At 39.8% G+C, this 15,453-nt stretch overlaps 2 protein-coding genes across 7 annotated transcripts in view; both read left to right on the top strand.

Moving 5' to 3' along the window:
• RANBP3L (RAN binding protein 3 like) overlaps window positions 1–12,228 on the top strand; it is a 39,376-nt gene extending 27,148 nt beyond the window's left edge. For all 4 annotated transcript variants that reach the window (XM_021380657.1, XM_021380654.1, XM_021380655.1 and 1 more), the window contains 5 exons: window positions 18–148; window positions 787–907; window positions 1,442–1,584; window positions 4,501–4,690; window positions 9,742–12,228. In XM_021380657.1, coding sequence (XP_021236332.1) covers window positions 18–148; window positions 787–907; window positions 1,442–1,584; window positions 4,501–4,690; window positions 9,742–9,785 — 629 coding nt within the window. In that variant the 3' untranslated portion in view covers window positions 9,786–12,228. The remainder of the gene's footprint in view (window positions 1–17; window positions 149–786; window positions 908–1,441; window positions 1,585–4,500; window positions 4,691–9,741) is intronic.
• Window positions 14,981–15,453, top strand: part of NADK2 (NAD kinase 2, mitochondrial) — a 31,394-nt gene continuing 30,921 nt past the window's right edge. For all 3 annotated transcript variants that reach the window (XM_021380611.1, XM_021380610.1, XM_021380613.1), the window contains exon 1: window positions 14,981–15,443. In XM_021380611.1, coding sequence (XP_021236286.1) covers window positions 15,147–15,443 — 297 coding nt within the window. In that variant the 5' untranslated portion in view covers window positions 14,981–15,146. The remainder of the gene's footprint in view (window positions 15,444–15,453) is intronic.

Genomic DNA, 15,453 nt, shown 5'->3' with positions numbered 1-15,453 from the left:
TCATTCTTTCCCTACAGAAACAGCTTTTTTGAGGAATGCAACACTGACTGAGTCAGCAGTTGCCCATATTTCCAAGCCAGGGGAAAAAATTCTGTTAGATAAAGTTGAAGTTATAACTGGAGAAGAAGAAGAGCACAATGTATTACAGGTGTGTATTTCATAAAGCCCTGATGGTGAGCAGTTGTTGTTGAAAGGAATGTCTAAATCAGAATTTACTTCCTTCTGAAGCAGTCAGAACATCACCGTACGTTTTAAATTTTAACTTCTTTTAAGATACACTTCTGCTAATTTTTTTTGTAGGCTTAAATTTTCTTTTTCGCATTATATCCATATACAAATGGTAACTGAAACATTAAAATTAAAAGTAATTTGAGTAACGTTTTTTTTAATGACGAAACATTTTGGGGGGGGGAAAGTGTCATTTAGTAATTACCTTTGTAAATAACTACGTAATTTTTTCAGTGAATGAGGTAATATGCTATTAGAGCGCTTGAAACAAATTAACCTGTGTTAGTTGATGTTGCAGATGAAGAATTAATGAAGGTGAAATAATTGAAAAGGTAAACTAGAATTCATGTTGAATCTTTTCAAAGACTAGCACGAAGTTTAGCACAAATCAGGGAGTCACTTTGCCTTATGTAAAAATGTTGATTTATCTATTTATCTATCCTGTATCCATGCATACATATGTATTAAAAGCCAGATCAGAAGGCTTAAAAGCATAAAGTTTTAGAACCAATAATGTTAACACCGGATCACAATTTCTATCATGTATTTCTCTTTCAGATTAACTGCAAGCTCTTCCTATTTAATAAACTTTCTTTAACTTGGACTGAAAAAGGCAGGGGATCCCTGAGGCTCAATGACACTTCTAGCAATAAACGTGGAATGTTGCAATCAAGGCTGAGTAAGAATTAAATAACAAAGTAATGCTTACACAAAACACTAAGTAACTTGTACTGTTGCTAACTAGAATCATTTCTCTCAGAACGTTTAAAACTGAGTAGCTAATTTTATTTAAGTCAAGTTGCTGAGAATCTTTTTGTCCTTACCTGGTAAAGTTAGCTTTGTTACAGACTGAGGCACTTCCTTGCCTGGGCATTTTTCACTTGGTTTGTGCACACACGCATACTAGTGTTGTGAGGTTCTGTGTCTTTTTACTGGAAAGTATCTCTAGCTTAGTCACCAGTCTGACAGTTTGCTCTTTGCTGATTCTTCTTTTCCAGGAGCACTGTTTCAAGTCACTTCTGGAATGCTGTTTTTCCTGTGCTGTCATTTCTGTATCGCATTATAGTTTCAGTAGGTTATTTTCTTTGCATGCCAGATGTATTAAAGAAACTAATGCATTTTGAAAATATTAGTTGTGTAGAAGTGCTGGGAGAAACTGCTAATAAAAAGGAAGATAGTTCCAATCACTTATGTATGAACCTTCTTATTTTAGTTATGCGAAATCAAGGCAGCTTGAGACTGATTCTCAACACCAGACTATGGGGTCAAATGGTGATAAAAAGAGCAAACAATAAAAGCCTGTGCTTCACAGCAACAGATCAAGAGGACCACTCTGTTCAAGTATTTCTAATTCAGGTAATCAAGAGATTAAAAACCCACCCAAATCCCCATGTCATCTAGGTTTCTGAAGACTTGCTGGGGCTATGATTTAGCAAATAGCGTTCTATGCGTTGTTAGGCTATGATTAGCTTAGGTTTTACATGGCTTTTGTTATGAAATGAGTTATCAGTATTATCCCATGGTACTTCAAAAAAGATGTGAAGATGTGATATTGCCTTAGGACAGATATTTCTAGACTCTGGTTCTCATACCACTGAAGGAATCAATATCATTCCACAGTATGGCACACATCACTTACTGTTTCTTAGAGAGGCAACACAGTAAGAATTGCTACACAGGTAGTCACACATTCATAAGTCACCCAGGTACAAGGCAGCAGCTTTCTGCTGTGGTTCTGGACACAGTGCTTGCAACACTTCTCAGGCTTGACCAACAAACTTCTGTAATTATATGACCAGCCTGATGCATGAAGTGAGAGCAGTGGATATTGTGTTCCTGCACTTCAATATAGCCTTTGCCTTTGATAATGTCCTTCATAAGATCCAAACAAATAAGCTGCTCAAGCATGGGCTGGAGGAGCAGACAGTGAGGAGGGCTCAAAACTGATTGAATGGCTGGGTTTGAAGGGTAGTTGCTCAGTGGTGCCAAGTCTAGGTGGAGGCCAGTAACCCCGGGATTCAATACTGGGTCCAGCTCTGTGTAACATCTTCATTCATGATCTGGACAATGGGGAAGAGTGCACTCAGTAAATTCACAAATGACACAAAACTGGGGAAGTGGCTGACTCACCAGAGGGCCATGCGGCCATCCAGAGGGACCCAAACAAGCTAGAGAGGTGAGCTGACTCCTAATGAAGTTCAGCAGGAGGTATAGAGTCCTGCAGTTGAGGAGGAACAATCCTATATATCGATACGTGCTGGGTCTCCTCAGCTGTAAAGCAGCTTTGCAAAAAAAACCTAAGTGTTCCAGTGGACACCAAACTGAACAAGAGTCAGCAATATGCCCTTTCTTATCAGAAGGCTAAATGTATTCTTGGCTGGTATTAGGCAAAGTATCACCAGGTCAAGAGAGGTGATTCTTCCCCTCTGTCCTTCCCCTGTAATCAGTGTTGGTGAGGCCGTACTTGGAGTCCTGTGTCCTGTTCAGGGCCCCAGTACAAAGAGACATGGAAATATTAGAAAGAGCCTAGAGTAGAGCCACTAAGATGACAAGAGGACTGCAGTGCCTCTCCTGTGAGGAGAAGCTGAGAGAGCTGGGACTGTTCAGCCTGGAGTTGAGGAGATTTAGGAGTATCACATCAGTGTCTATAATAACTGTAGGAGGAATACAAAGAAGATGGAACCAGACTTTTTTCAATATTCCCCAGTTCCAGGACAAGAGCAAATGGGCACAAACTAGAACAAAAGAGGCTCCCTTTGAACATCAGGAAGCACTTCTGTACTGTGTGGGCAGTGGAGCACTGGGATAGGTTTTTTCCCAGAGTGACTCTGGATTCTTACTTTTGGAGATGCTCAAAAGCTGTGTAGACATGGTCCTGGGCTACCTGCTGGGTGTCCCTGCTTGAGCTGGGTGTTGGACCATGTGGCTTCCAGAGATCCCTTCTGACCTCAACCATTCTATGATTCTGTGATGATCCATCTGGTCTAGGACCTCTGTTTCTGAGCTGAGAGAGAACACAGATTTTGTAATGCAACTTAATGTGAGACAATAGTCTTGGGATTCCTGGTTTTCTCTGGCTGGGGCTGGTAACCAGAGGATGGAAATGTGGTGGACCTATTTGCAAATAATTACCACATAGGAGTATGTTGTTCCCTGCTAGATCCTTTCTGGTTCAGCCTCTTGGGCAAGAAAACTGCTTCTTACAGGAAGTGTCACATTTAGCACACAAGCAAAATACCATGCATGCAATGTTTATGAAAGCACTGTAAGCCTGTCACTTCCAAACAGTGATTGACTTACTCTGACTGTGCTGTGCAGCTGGTCTGCATGTGCACATTAGAAATGTCCTAGATTTCCAGATGTGATTCAGTTCTCTAGTGTATAGAGATGTAAACATTAATAAAATTCTGTCCTGAGAGTTCTAGACAATAAAAAAGGACATGTATTGAGAAACGAAGGTAACAGCTGTATGAGTGTGGCAAAACTTGCAGGAAGCTGCTCATACACTCATCAGTGAAGCAGCTAGTGTCCATCCCTATAGCTGGTATCCCATCAAACTAAACCGTGTCCCTCAGTGTCATATCTACAATTGAACCCCTCCGGGAATGGTGACTCCACCACTTCCCTGGGCAACCTGTTCCATTGCCTTTGTCATTCTGATTGTCCTTCTCTGAACCTTCTTTAATTCTGTCCTTGAGATATGATGACCAGAATAGAACATAGTAGTCAGGACACGGCTGATCTAAAGTTTTATGTACTGGCAAAATGGTGCCCTGTCTTGTTTTCAGTACCCTTCTTGTTCTTAAACAATGTCTGTTTAAAAATTGCAGCACAGTTCATTTTTAAGGTTTATAAATATAATTTATAATTGTGGTTAGGTTTTAAAAATTTTATCTATTCTGTAAATCGAAATGCAAACACATGTATTACTATTTAAATGCTTTATTAGTTCTAGAACTATATTTAGGAATTGCCTAGAATATGAAATATTCAGTACAAACAGCCATTCTTCAGGGTAGATAATTTTTAAGTTGTTTTTTTTGTGGAATTATAGATAAAATAACCAACGTATTTTAAAGCTTCAACCACTGAAGGGAATCTGACTCCCGTTGTGTTTAAATCTATTTTCAGAAATTAACTACTGTGAATATTACATTTTGATTTTAAAAGACAAAATAAAGTTATTTTATTACTTTTGAAAGCTTCTCAGCTTCTCTATAAAAATAAGGTTTCTTCTTGGCTAATTTTGACTCTAAATTTTATTTTCTGCAGGCAAGATCAAAAGATGCTGGATATCTGTATGCAGCAATACATCACCGCCTTGTGGCATTGCGAAGCTGTCCTGAGCAAGAATCAGATGCTAATCAAATAGACACAGAGTCAGAAACAACTTTTCAGCTATTAAACTGTGACAGTGATGAAGATGATGAAAAAATAACTCACATGAGCAGCAGTGGATCTGGTAAGGAGAACTTTTCACAGGAATGCTGTAGTTCTTCCAAGGTTTTTTCCTTTTAAGTAATAAAATTGTACATTTTTTTCATGCTGACTATAACTTTCATCAAATTTATGTTATACTCTTTGCTAGGTAGATGAGAGTAACTCCTTGCAGCTTACTGCTGTTACAGTGCTAGATTTTACTAGATAAAGTGTAGATAGAATAGTTCAGTTAGAATGGATCTATGAAGATCACCAAGTCCAGTTGCGTGACCTCTTCAGAGCTAATCAGAAGTGAAAGCACATTACTGAGGGCATTATTTAAATGACTCTTAGATACTGACAGGCATGGTGATTACTAGGAAGTCTGTTCTTTAGGAAGCCATTTTTTCTTCATGTTCAATGCAACCCTGCCCTGGTGCAGCCTTGTGCCATTCCCATCCTGTCATCAGTTGCCACCTCTCTCTGCTTCCCCTCCTCAGGGAGCTACAGAGAGCAGTGAGGTTGCCTTGTGACCTCCTCTTCTCCAGACAGGACAATCTAAGTGTCCTCAGCCACTCCTCATGGGATTTGTCCTCCACCTTTGTTACTAACTTTGCTGAACTCCTCTGAACTCTTTCAAGGACCTTAACATCCCTTTTGTATTGTGGAGCCCAGAACGGCACACAGTATTCAAGGAGAGGCTACTCCAATGATAATTAGAGTTGGAAAATCACTGCTTTTTACTGGCTGGCAGTGCTGTGTTCAGTGTCCCCCACAAGGCCATTTGCCCTCTTGGCTGCCAGGGCACACTGCTGGCTCATGCAGAGCTGCTGTCAGCAGCACCTCCAGGTCCCTTCCTGCTGAGCTGCTCTCCAGCCATTTGTCTCCCATCCCTGCCTGTGTCTGGCATTGCTTAGTCCCAAGTGCAGTACCCATCATTTTCCTGTGTTGAACTTCATGCTGTCACTGACTGCCCTGTACATTTCAGGAGATACAACTGGAGGTATTGAAATACTTGTTACATGAATGAGTAGAAGTTGAGTCCATTCACATCATCAGCTAGGTAGTTGTTAATGCCTTCAAGCATAATGTGTTTATTAAGAGAATATTTACCTTACATTGGTTAACTTTGTTTAAAACACTGATTCTTGATTGGTTCTAATAACTACTTCTCTGGGAGACTCCTGGTTCAAGATTTATACACCAGCTTTGGCAGCTTTTTTCAACATAAGAATGTAGGCTCTTCAAAGTGAAGAATGTAGCTAAAACAGGACATAAGGGACAAACTGACTTAATGCTACTCTAGAAAATGGAAGACATACAAGCTCTTCTATCTTGGCAGAACACAAGACACATTTCTGGGGGAAATTTACTTGCTTGTGCCAAACTGCTGCTGTGGATACAAAAGCTACTAATTGGATTCTCTTTCTCATAGGACTAAAGCAGGCATGTCTGAGTTGTTGCTCCTAGCATTTGCTTCCCTCTTTAACTAAGTAACATGCTATCCTTAGATAATAAACTCTTCTTTTTAACAAGTATTCAACAGAAATAAGTAATGTACAAGTAACAGCTATGAGTAACTGTTTGCTTAGGGAAAACAACAAGGCCTTTTTTCCTCATTTAACAGATTGCAGTTTATAGTCTTGTTTCCATGATAATTGTTGTTTAAATACACTTCAGTAGCATACAGTGATCTAAACAAAGCATGATACTCTGACACACAATTTTCTCACAAATACCTTCATTCTGTTTAGGAACTGGAAAATTGTTGGCTTTGAAAATTCCCTGAATTGCTTCCAGATAATGAAACATTCCCTCACTAATTCCTAAATAGTCTCTATTGACTTTACAAAGGTTCAGGTAACTTGGAAACTGTGGACGGAGCTTGAATCCTTTCCAGAATTACTGTGATAAGAACTCTTTGTTGTTTAGAAAAAAAAAAAAAAAAGAAAAAGAAAAGAAGAGAAAGAGGTGAAAGGGAATATAAAAGCAGTTCGGGAGCACAGATTTACTAGTTAAATATTTACTTTGATTTGCAGAGATTTGTGATACAAATATTCGGATGGCATCCAGCAAACAGATTCTGAAATAGGAGTGTCAGATGTTCATGAGTGTCAAGCCCTTTAGTTTAAGCTTCTATCTTTTATTTGTGTTCAAACAATTACTGTCAGCAGTTTTAACAATCCCTTTCAAATGCTTTTTGGATGACTTCTATCATTCCCTGCTTATCTCTTCTATTATTCTCAGAACCATGAGGTTTAAATTTTGCATAAATTTCAGTCAGTCATTCCCAAGTCCCACTTTATTTGCAGACATTCACATCTCACATGTGCCAATCCCTGGAACTTCCATTTCCAAAAGAGGAAATTGTAGTCATGGCTTTTTAAACAAGGTGAGGTCAGTTGCTAAATGCTACCTTAGAAACATGTATTTGGATGCAACAGATAAAACTGCATATTTAAGAAATTTGATTAAGATGCTACATTTTCATTTTCATTTAAATATGTATGTTGTTTTATTGATGTAACTCATTTCCAGGGATTGCCTCTCCTTTAGAATTGTAGAATCACAAGGTTGGAAAAGATCTCTAAGATCATCTTGTCCAACCATCCACCTACTTCCAATATTGCCAACTAAACCATATCCCTAAGTATATCTGCCCTTTCCTAGAACGCCTCCAAGGGCAGTAACTCCACCACTTCTCTGGGCAACTTGTTCCAATGCCTGACCACTCCTTCTGGAAGAAATTCCTTCTAATATCCAATCTTTACTTCAGACTACTATAAGAAGCATAACTTCTCAGTGACTATTTCATTACAAGAAACAAGATTAAAAAATATGCCTCAATTTTATTTAATTATATTCTACCTGTTTTGTCTCAAAAAAGCAATGGCAATTCTCTCTTTTCTTCATACAGGCAATTTTCTCCGTGTTAAACTGAAGTTACATAGTTCCCTACATTGTAATATACGTTCCATGACACTGTAAAAGACATGGAAAAAAACAAATCAAAGTTATTGAATAGAAACAAGTATGATTTATGTTAGTTAAGTCTTTGTGAACATTAAGGTGATTTTATATGCTTGCAAGAAATTTTCTTACATGTCATTCTTCACTATACTGTCCACAGAACATTAACCCTGTATAAGGACACTGTAAAATGTAGGAGAGGCATTTCTACCATTTTTCATATTCAGTATAGACAATTGTATTGAATTGTCTCACTTTCAAGTAAATATAGTATTTTCATAAGGTCTATAAATAATAAGTTGATTTATCTGATGTTTTTATTAGCTTGTATTTCACCAGTTATAACTCAGATACTTTCAGCAAAAGATTGATGTTTAAATCTGAATTGGAAGAAACAGTACAATTCATCCAACTTTAATCAATTACTTAGAGTGGATGACATCAATCACTCCCTTAGAAGTGTTCATCTTTTCCCAATAACTTAAAGTGAGCTGAGGAGATGAATTTAGAGTAGACAGCAAACCTCTAGACTGACAAAAGATAGGCAAATCTCTTCTTCCACTTATATCATTTACCTGCTAAGTATTGTCACTACATTTTCCTCCAATTGTCTTTGTAATATCTAGCTGAGAAGAGATCATCAGAATTCTTTATTGTACATGGGGACAATGTTCTCACTAAATGATTTAACAAATAAAACAATGAAAAAAAGCTGGTAGGACAATATGCAAATAATTAGAATTTGAGTGCTCCTTTTCAAGGGGAATACCACTGCTGTCAGTTGCATGACTCCTTTCTTGTTTTTCCTCTCTTGGTACTTGTAAACTTTATACTCTTTGCTGTATATTGTATCTGTGTCTACAAACAGAATGAAGAATTTTCCTTAGCCAAGCGTACAGAATAGTGTACAGAATAGGGGAGAGTGGTCATTGTAGGCAAGAAGGTGGACCTGAACCCTGTGGATAATCTGGGTTCTGCAATGAGTAAAATAACGTGCAAACTGTTGCCATTTCCTCCTCTGCCTTGGCTTATAGATCTCAAATGTCTGTTTGGGATTTTCTTGTCTGTTGGCAGACCTGTGTCAAGTATCATTAGGACTCTGTCATCTCCTGTTGTTTATCAAGATATAAGACCTCTGTTATGAGAGGTTTGTTGCTGTTGTTTTTTAAAGTAAAATTCTTATAAAAGCTTTTTAAAGAAACTGCTGTTCAGCAACACTGTAGGAACTCCTGCTATCTTTGCTTGACATTTCTTTTCAATTTAAATTCTTATCCAGTGTTAAAGATTCCAAATCATAAATTGAGGACAAACACACACACACACACATTTGTTAGTGATTGTGAGGAGTAGAGGAATTAATTCTCAACTTTTTTTGTTGGAGTTGAAGTTTATTTATTCTTTGCAATGGAAACGCCTACAAAAAAAAAAAAAAAAAAGACAACTCTTATTGGCTTTAAAAGCTGACATAGCAGGAAAGGTTCTGGGGGGGGGGGGTGGAGAGGGGAGGAAGATTCAGATTTCATATTCTGAAAAACACAAGGCCTTTCAATTCACCTGTCAGAGGTTTAAAAATTTAATAACTGTTTAGAGGCGGCCAGATGATAGCAGAAATTTTTAAGCAGATACTGAGGTAGTGATATTATGTGTCTGACATTAGTCAGCTATAAATACTTTAGCAGGTTAGTATTAACATTGTAGATTACTCACCAGAGTCACCCTTGGATACTTTATCATGACCAGTGAGTTACTTGAAGATATGTTGTGTTTCTCACCATTCACTGACATCTATTATTTAAAGTGTTAACATCAAATTACTTAAGACAGTATTCCCCTTAGAGGACAAGTTGTTTTGCATCCCAGAAACAATGTCCTGTCTGGACACCTATATCCTTAAGTGCTCATGTGCTCATCTTTATTGACTTGGGGAGTCACAGGCTTCATTCACTATTCACATGCTCAAATATTTGTGAATAATCCTGTGTTATCTGGTTAGATATTTATCTAAACCAGGAACTGATTGTATCCAAACTTTAACCTACTGCTTTGGTATTATGAAATGCCAGTTTGCTTCAAAATGTGAATATACTCAAATTTTAAAAAAGGTTTTTAAAAATTCTGTTTCAGATCATTCTAGATGGAGCCGCAGGCAGCCTGTAGTCTGCTCATGACATTTACCACAGTTTACAACAGACTACTGGGGACTTGTCTTCCCAAAATGCTGAAGACGCATCAGGACCTGGAAGAAGGAAATCAGAAGAATTTTGTGTTATGACTTTTAAGCAAAGATGAATTTTATAAACAGTTTATGTTCAATACATTGGGAAGGAACTTGAGATGCACTTTTGAGGGTTCCAGTCAGCCTGCCTTGCTCTGAGATAAGAATAACATGATGGCTTCCAGTGTTCAAGAATGGTTAAAACAGCTTCAGATTTTAAAATTAAATATACTTAGATGCATTATTAAAGTAAGGAATTTTATAGGGAATGTATGTTTATTCATCTCCTTGATGGAAAAAACAACACACATAACAATTAATAATATACCTGAAAAGATATTTGATATTTTTTGTCTGCTAATTAAAAGATACATTTTGAAGACTTAAAATTGGGCTTCTCTGAAAACATTTCTTAAATTTGCCTGGTAATACTCAGCATCCTGTTTGTAAGTACATGCAAGCAGAATTGTCAGTGGCAGTTCAACATGACGAAGGCCAACAGAAGTCAACTTTTTTTTTTTTAAATATGTGGATTGGTCACTGGAGAATTTTGTTAAAGGGCAAAGAATTAGGTTACATCCATGAGAATACAGTATGAAGAACTGTAAGTAGAAGTTCTAGGGGACATCTGAGCTTTACAATCTAAAAGTGAATCCGTTTGCACTTATGAACATCTTTTTGCTTGCATAGAACAAGCACTTGCACTGTTAACTGTCCCTTTGATATGTAAAAATAAATGCATGGACATTATAACTACAGATCTGCATAAGAATTTATCTTATATTTGTGAGATTGTCTAAGATTATTTCTGCCTTATTATTAGCTGTAGTTATCCCTAAACAGCATGAGATTAATACATTAGTCAAATATGTGCAAAAATCCAATCAGTGCCAAAGACTCAATCACTCTGCAAAAGTGATTCCACAAAATAGCCCACTACCTAGCCATTCTCATGATTAGAAGGTCAGTTCAAATTAGAAGGTCAGTTTTCGAAATCCCACCTGTGAATTAAGACTTTCCAGATCCTTCAGGAGCCTGTGCACAGTACAGGCACCATTTAGTGCTCTGTGCTTTCTGTTCTTTCTGTTAACAGGTAAAGAAAGTGTATGTCTATAGTCATTCTGCTGCAGACTTCTCTTGCCTTGTATATTGTTGGTTAGAAAATATTAATCCCTGGTCATTCTCAGGGCTGAAAAAAAAAATTGCTCTGAAGTATCTGAAGTCCTTTTAATTAAGAAAGTTGTAAATATGTATCAACCTTAAAAGCTGCATCACACCTGAAGGGTCAAGTTAGTTTAGCCTTCCCATCTGAACATATGTATGAAGTTGGAAGAATTCCAGCTTCTTCCTGAATTCTCAAGAACAGAGTCCAGGTGAAGCTGAACTAGCATCTGGATTACACTGAATCTTAGATAGCCTGCCAAAATTTGCACTTCCCTGATTTCTGGATGACAGGAAATTTAAGTGGGACTGGATTTTTGCCGTGGCAATAGAGCATCTGTCTCAAATAGTGAAGCACTGGAACTCTTTTTCAATCTTCAGTTTGCTGATAATGGAAATGTTCTTTCTAGAGCAGCTGTATATTGTGTCCTCCTATGGCAGCCTTGCTCCTCAGCACATTTCTGTTAGTGACCTTCATATTTCATTGCTGCAACTCATACTCAGGAACAAAGCTCCATGTTACCGAAACTTCAGCAGTTGTAAAAAAAACAGCAGTCCTATGTATTTAGCAACAGGTCATGGTGAGAACTTTGCCCTGGAGCTCACCTGGTTATGCACTGAATGTAGAGTTTGATTTCAAAGTCTGCCCTGGTAATCAAAGCCTTCCCTGTACCTGAATTTAAGTACCAGAGTGTCATCATGTCCCACAACTTCTAAATTCTGATACAGCGTGTGCAACAGAATTTTTGCAGACAAAGGACTTAAAAACTTTGTAATATGCTTCCATGGTGAAAGTAACAAAGCTTATGATCATTCACAAATTAAAAAAACCTCTCTACTGAGCTGCTTTTTCCCGAGATTGTATTATACATACACACACCAGTATATACACATATGCTCAAACATACACTTAAAAATGAAGCTACATTTCCTACTAGCTGTGGAGGAAAAGAGATGTTTGAATATTTTGAGGAGTGTGGATACTGCGGTAACTGAAGACATAAATACATGTATGTGCAGACATATTTGTGGCATGAAGTTTTACTCTTGAGATCCTAATTCATTATTTATTCTATTTCGTGTTATTGCACTAAACTTCGGTGTTTCTCAAGAAGGTATGCTGGTATGTAATATATTAACTTGGTTTTGAAAATGTAACATTTGTCACTTTATGACAGCAGGAGCAACAGTTTCTATGTCCAAACAATAAACAATTTTCTTACAGCTTTTATTTCCATCTGACTGTCTCACTGTGTGTCAAAGAGCTTCCTACAAACTGTTCCTTCCACGGTATTTCTAGCCTGTTTTCTTAAGAAAAAAAAGGATTCAAACAATTATATACCTCATCCATCTATCTGTCAGAACCACTTTGAACCTAATGTTGAATTTGGAAGAATTTGCTGAGAGGTATAACATCTGTTCTTCATGAGAATTAGCATTTGTTGGGTGACATAAATCAGAAAAGGGTATGCTTTGAAGAAACAGCTTCATGGTAAGCTTGGTATTTTCTGAGGGTCTGGGTGTTGCATTCCTAGCTCTGAACAGGGAGGGAAGAGAGAGTAAAACCGTGGAAGGGTGGATACCATGGCTTGAAAAGTGGCATAGGGACATTTCATACGGCCCAAGTCCTTATAAAGTTAGACATCACTAGTTTTGCTGTTCGTGGAGTGACTTGTTCTGTGCTTTTTCAGACAAATGGTATTTAAAATTTATTTAAAGAACATACATTCTAGATACAACATTTCTAATGAATCCCAGTGATTAATTCATATATATATAGGATGCAGAGCTTGAAATTCTTAAGTATTAGTAGAGGAATAATTATCAAAAGGAGGGAAAATTAACAATTCCTAATAAAAGGATACATATGCAGAGACCTGCCATTAAGATTGTGACTTTCTGGAAAAATTTACTTGGACAGTAACTTACTTACTTGGATAGTGTAAATGACTTACTCAAAACTCTTCATGGAAAAAAGAAATCCAAAATGTCAATTCTCTTTGCATTTCATCTTTTCCTTAATTTATCACTTTTTTTTTTCTTTAGTGATCTCTGAATTACTGCTGACAAACCAAGAGTTTGATAATGTCTCTACTGAATGAATAAATGAATGAATGAATGAACACAGAGAAAAACTTTAGCATATTTGAAACTGTTTTTAATTGTTACTGAGTCTGCACAAAAGAGATGAGGGAAGGAGCATCCTCTTTTTTTCTCTACATGGGTTTTAGAAGACATAATACTAGAGCATGCTGCCACGTGCTAGTTGCCTCCACCAGCGCAGGCTGCCCAGGGGCCCATCCAACCTGGCCTTGAGTCCCTCCAGGGATGGGGCACTGCAGCTCTCCGGCCAGCAGTGCCAGGGCCTCACCACCTTCTGAGTAAGGAATTTCCTCCAAACATCTATCTAAATTTCCCCCTTGTCCTATCTCTACATGTCCATGTAAAAAGTCAGTCTCCCCTTTTTATAAACAGTATTTATTGAATGTTTTGTAAGTAGGCCCATCTACAAAGTAACATTACACAAAGTAGTATATGTGCTATGGAAAGTTTAAACCTTTTTTCCTAATACACAGTGATGTGCTGTAAGATCTCCGTATCTCTCAGATACTCTACCTGAGACTTCCTGATGGAAGTCCTGTATGAATCACTTCATTTTCTGTGTCTCAGCTCTTCTTCCAGAAAATTAAGATCTTAAGCCATTTTGAATTTGCATTTTAAAACACGTTTTGATATTGTATGTCTATGGTATTTGCTATGGACCTCAATCCAAAAGTCCATATCATGGTAATGGCATGGCATCAGAATAAAATACTGCTCCACATTCAAGCTTGACATAGTGGCTGAAGCTGATTTGTTTTGTACACAATGATCAAAACAATTCAATACAAACAGGTACTGTGAGAACACAGAATCCTAGAAGAGTAATTAAATGATCTATGAAGTAGGTATCTCACAGGATAGACCCATAACTTTCCAAAACCTCTTATTTCCATTTTTTCTCCAGTATCTAAACTTATCTACTGCTTTGTACAATCCAAAAATTAATGGTTACACAGAATGAGGCATTTTCTGGGGATTAGTTATGTTTAATTACTCTCCTGATAATCTGGTTTGTGGTAGTGTCCTTCAAGGCTAAGCTAATCAGTAGACAGAAAATCCTTCTGCCTGTCAGTCCAGACTGGCTTTTGTTGTAGGATAGCAGGGAACAGTCGAATGCCTTCAGCTGTCTGATTTCCTAATACTCCTAGTTAAAAGTTCCATGGAAGAGTGCTGCGCTCACTGACTACATTGCCACAAATGTAGTCGCAGTCACAAGTAAGAGGTGCAACTTCTCAAACAACATGTTTCTCCTCAGATCCTCACAGGGCACAATGTTTAGCACTTCTGAACAAAGGACCTATAGTGGTTTTTCCAACCTTCCAATTCCTCCTCTCCTGACAAGCAGCTTTAGCCACGAAGTGAGCCAGCTTCACTCGCCACGGTCCACCCTCAGGACGTCCAAATCCTAGCTAAGGGCCAAGTCTCCATGACCTAAAAGACGCCGCCGCCAGGTTTATTTTACTTTGTTTTACTTAATTTTACTCTATGAGCAAAGAAAGGGGCTGCATGGAAGGCCGCGAGGGGCGCAGGAGAAGGGGCAACCCGGCGGAACAGGTCATAAGCTCCCACACAGACCCTACTGCTGCCAGGTGCGCTCAGCCCACACCGCAGCCTACGTGCCCGGCGCTGCGTGCCGCCTACCAGAGACCATAAGGCGAGAGGTGGGAAGCGGGAGGCAGGAGACGTACCGGTCCGTGGAGCGCATGCGCAGCCCGTACGCCAGGGCTCGGGCGGGGAACCACTCGCCCCACGCTCTCCTTCACCCCTCTGATGATCAGCAAGAACGCATGCGCACGGGGCGTGGGGCCCAGCACGGGAGCACCGCCCACCGCTCATGTCCCGCCCCGCGTGTCCTGATTGGCGGAGGTTGTGGTTGCGCGCGCGCGCGCGCGCGCGGCGGGCTGGGGGCGTGGTAGGGTGGACGCGCCATGTGTGCCGCTCTCTGCACGGGCGCGGAGGCCGCCTCAAAGTGGGGGCGGGCGCCGCCGTGCAGCCCTGCGCCCTCGCGTCTCCTGTGCTGAGGAGAGGAGAGGCGAGGCCAGGCCGGACAATGTCTGTTCCTCGGCGCTATCTCTGCAGCGCCAGCCGGGCGGCGGGAGCTGCCTCCGCCCCGATGGGACTGCCGCTGCTCGGCGGAGCCCGCCGGCGGCTCCTCACCTCCCGCGGGCTGAGTGCGGCCGGGACCGGGCCGTGGTGGCCGCGGCGGCGGAGCTGTGGGGGGCCGGGGGCGGCGGGCGGGGGATTCCGGCCGGCGCGGGTGGCGGTGGTGGTGAAGACGACGCGCTACGAGTTCGAGCAGCAGCGGTACCGCTACGCGGGGCTCTGCGAGGAGGACCTGAAGCAGCTGGTGAGCGGGG

Source organism: Numida meleagris, chromosome Z, assembly GCF_002078875.1.
Source record: "Numida meleagris isolate 19003 breed g44 Domestic line chromosome Z, NumMel1.0, whole genome shotgun sequence".
NCBI lineage: Eukaryota > Metazoa > Chordata > Aves > Galliformes > Numididae > Numida > Numida meleagris.
The sequence above is the reverse complement of the archived record's forward strand: the minus strand, read 5'-3'. Positions and strand labels throughout refer to the sequence as shown.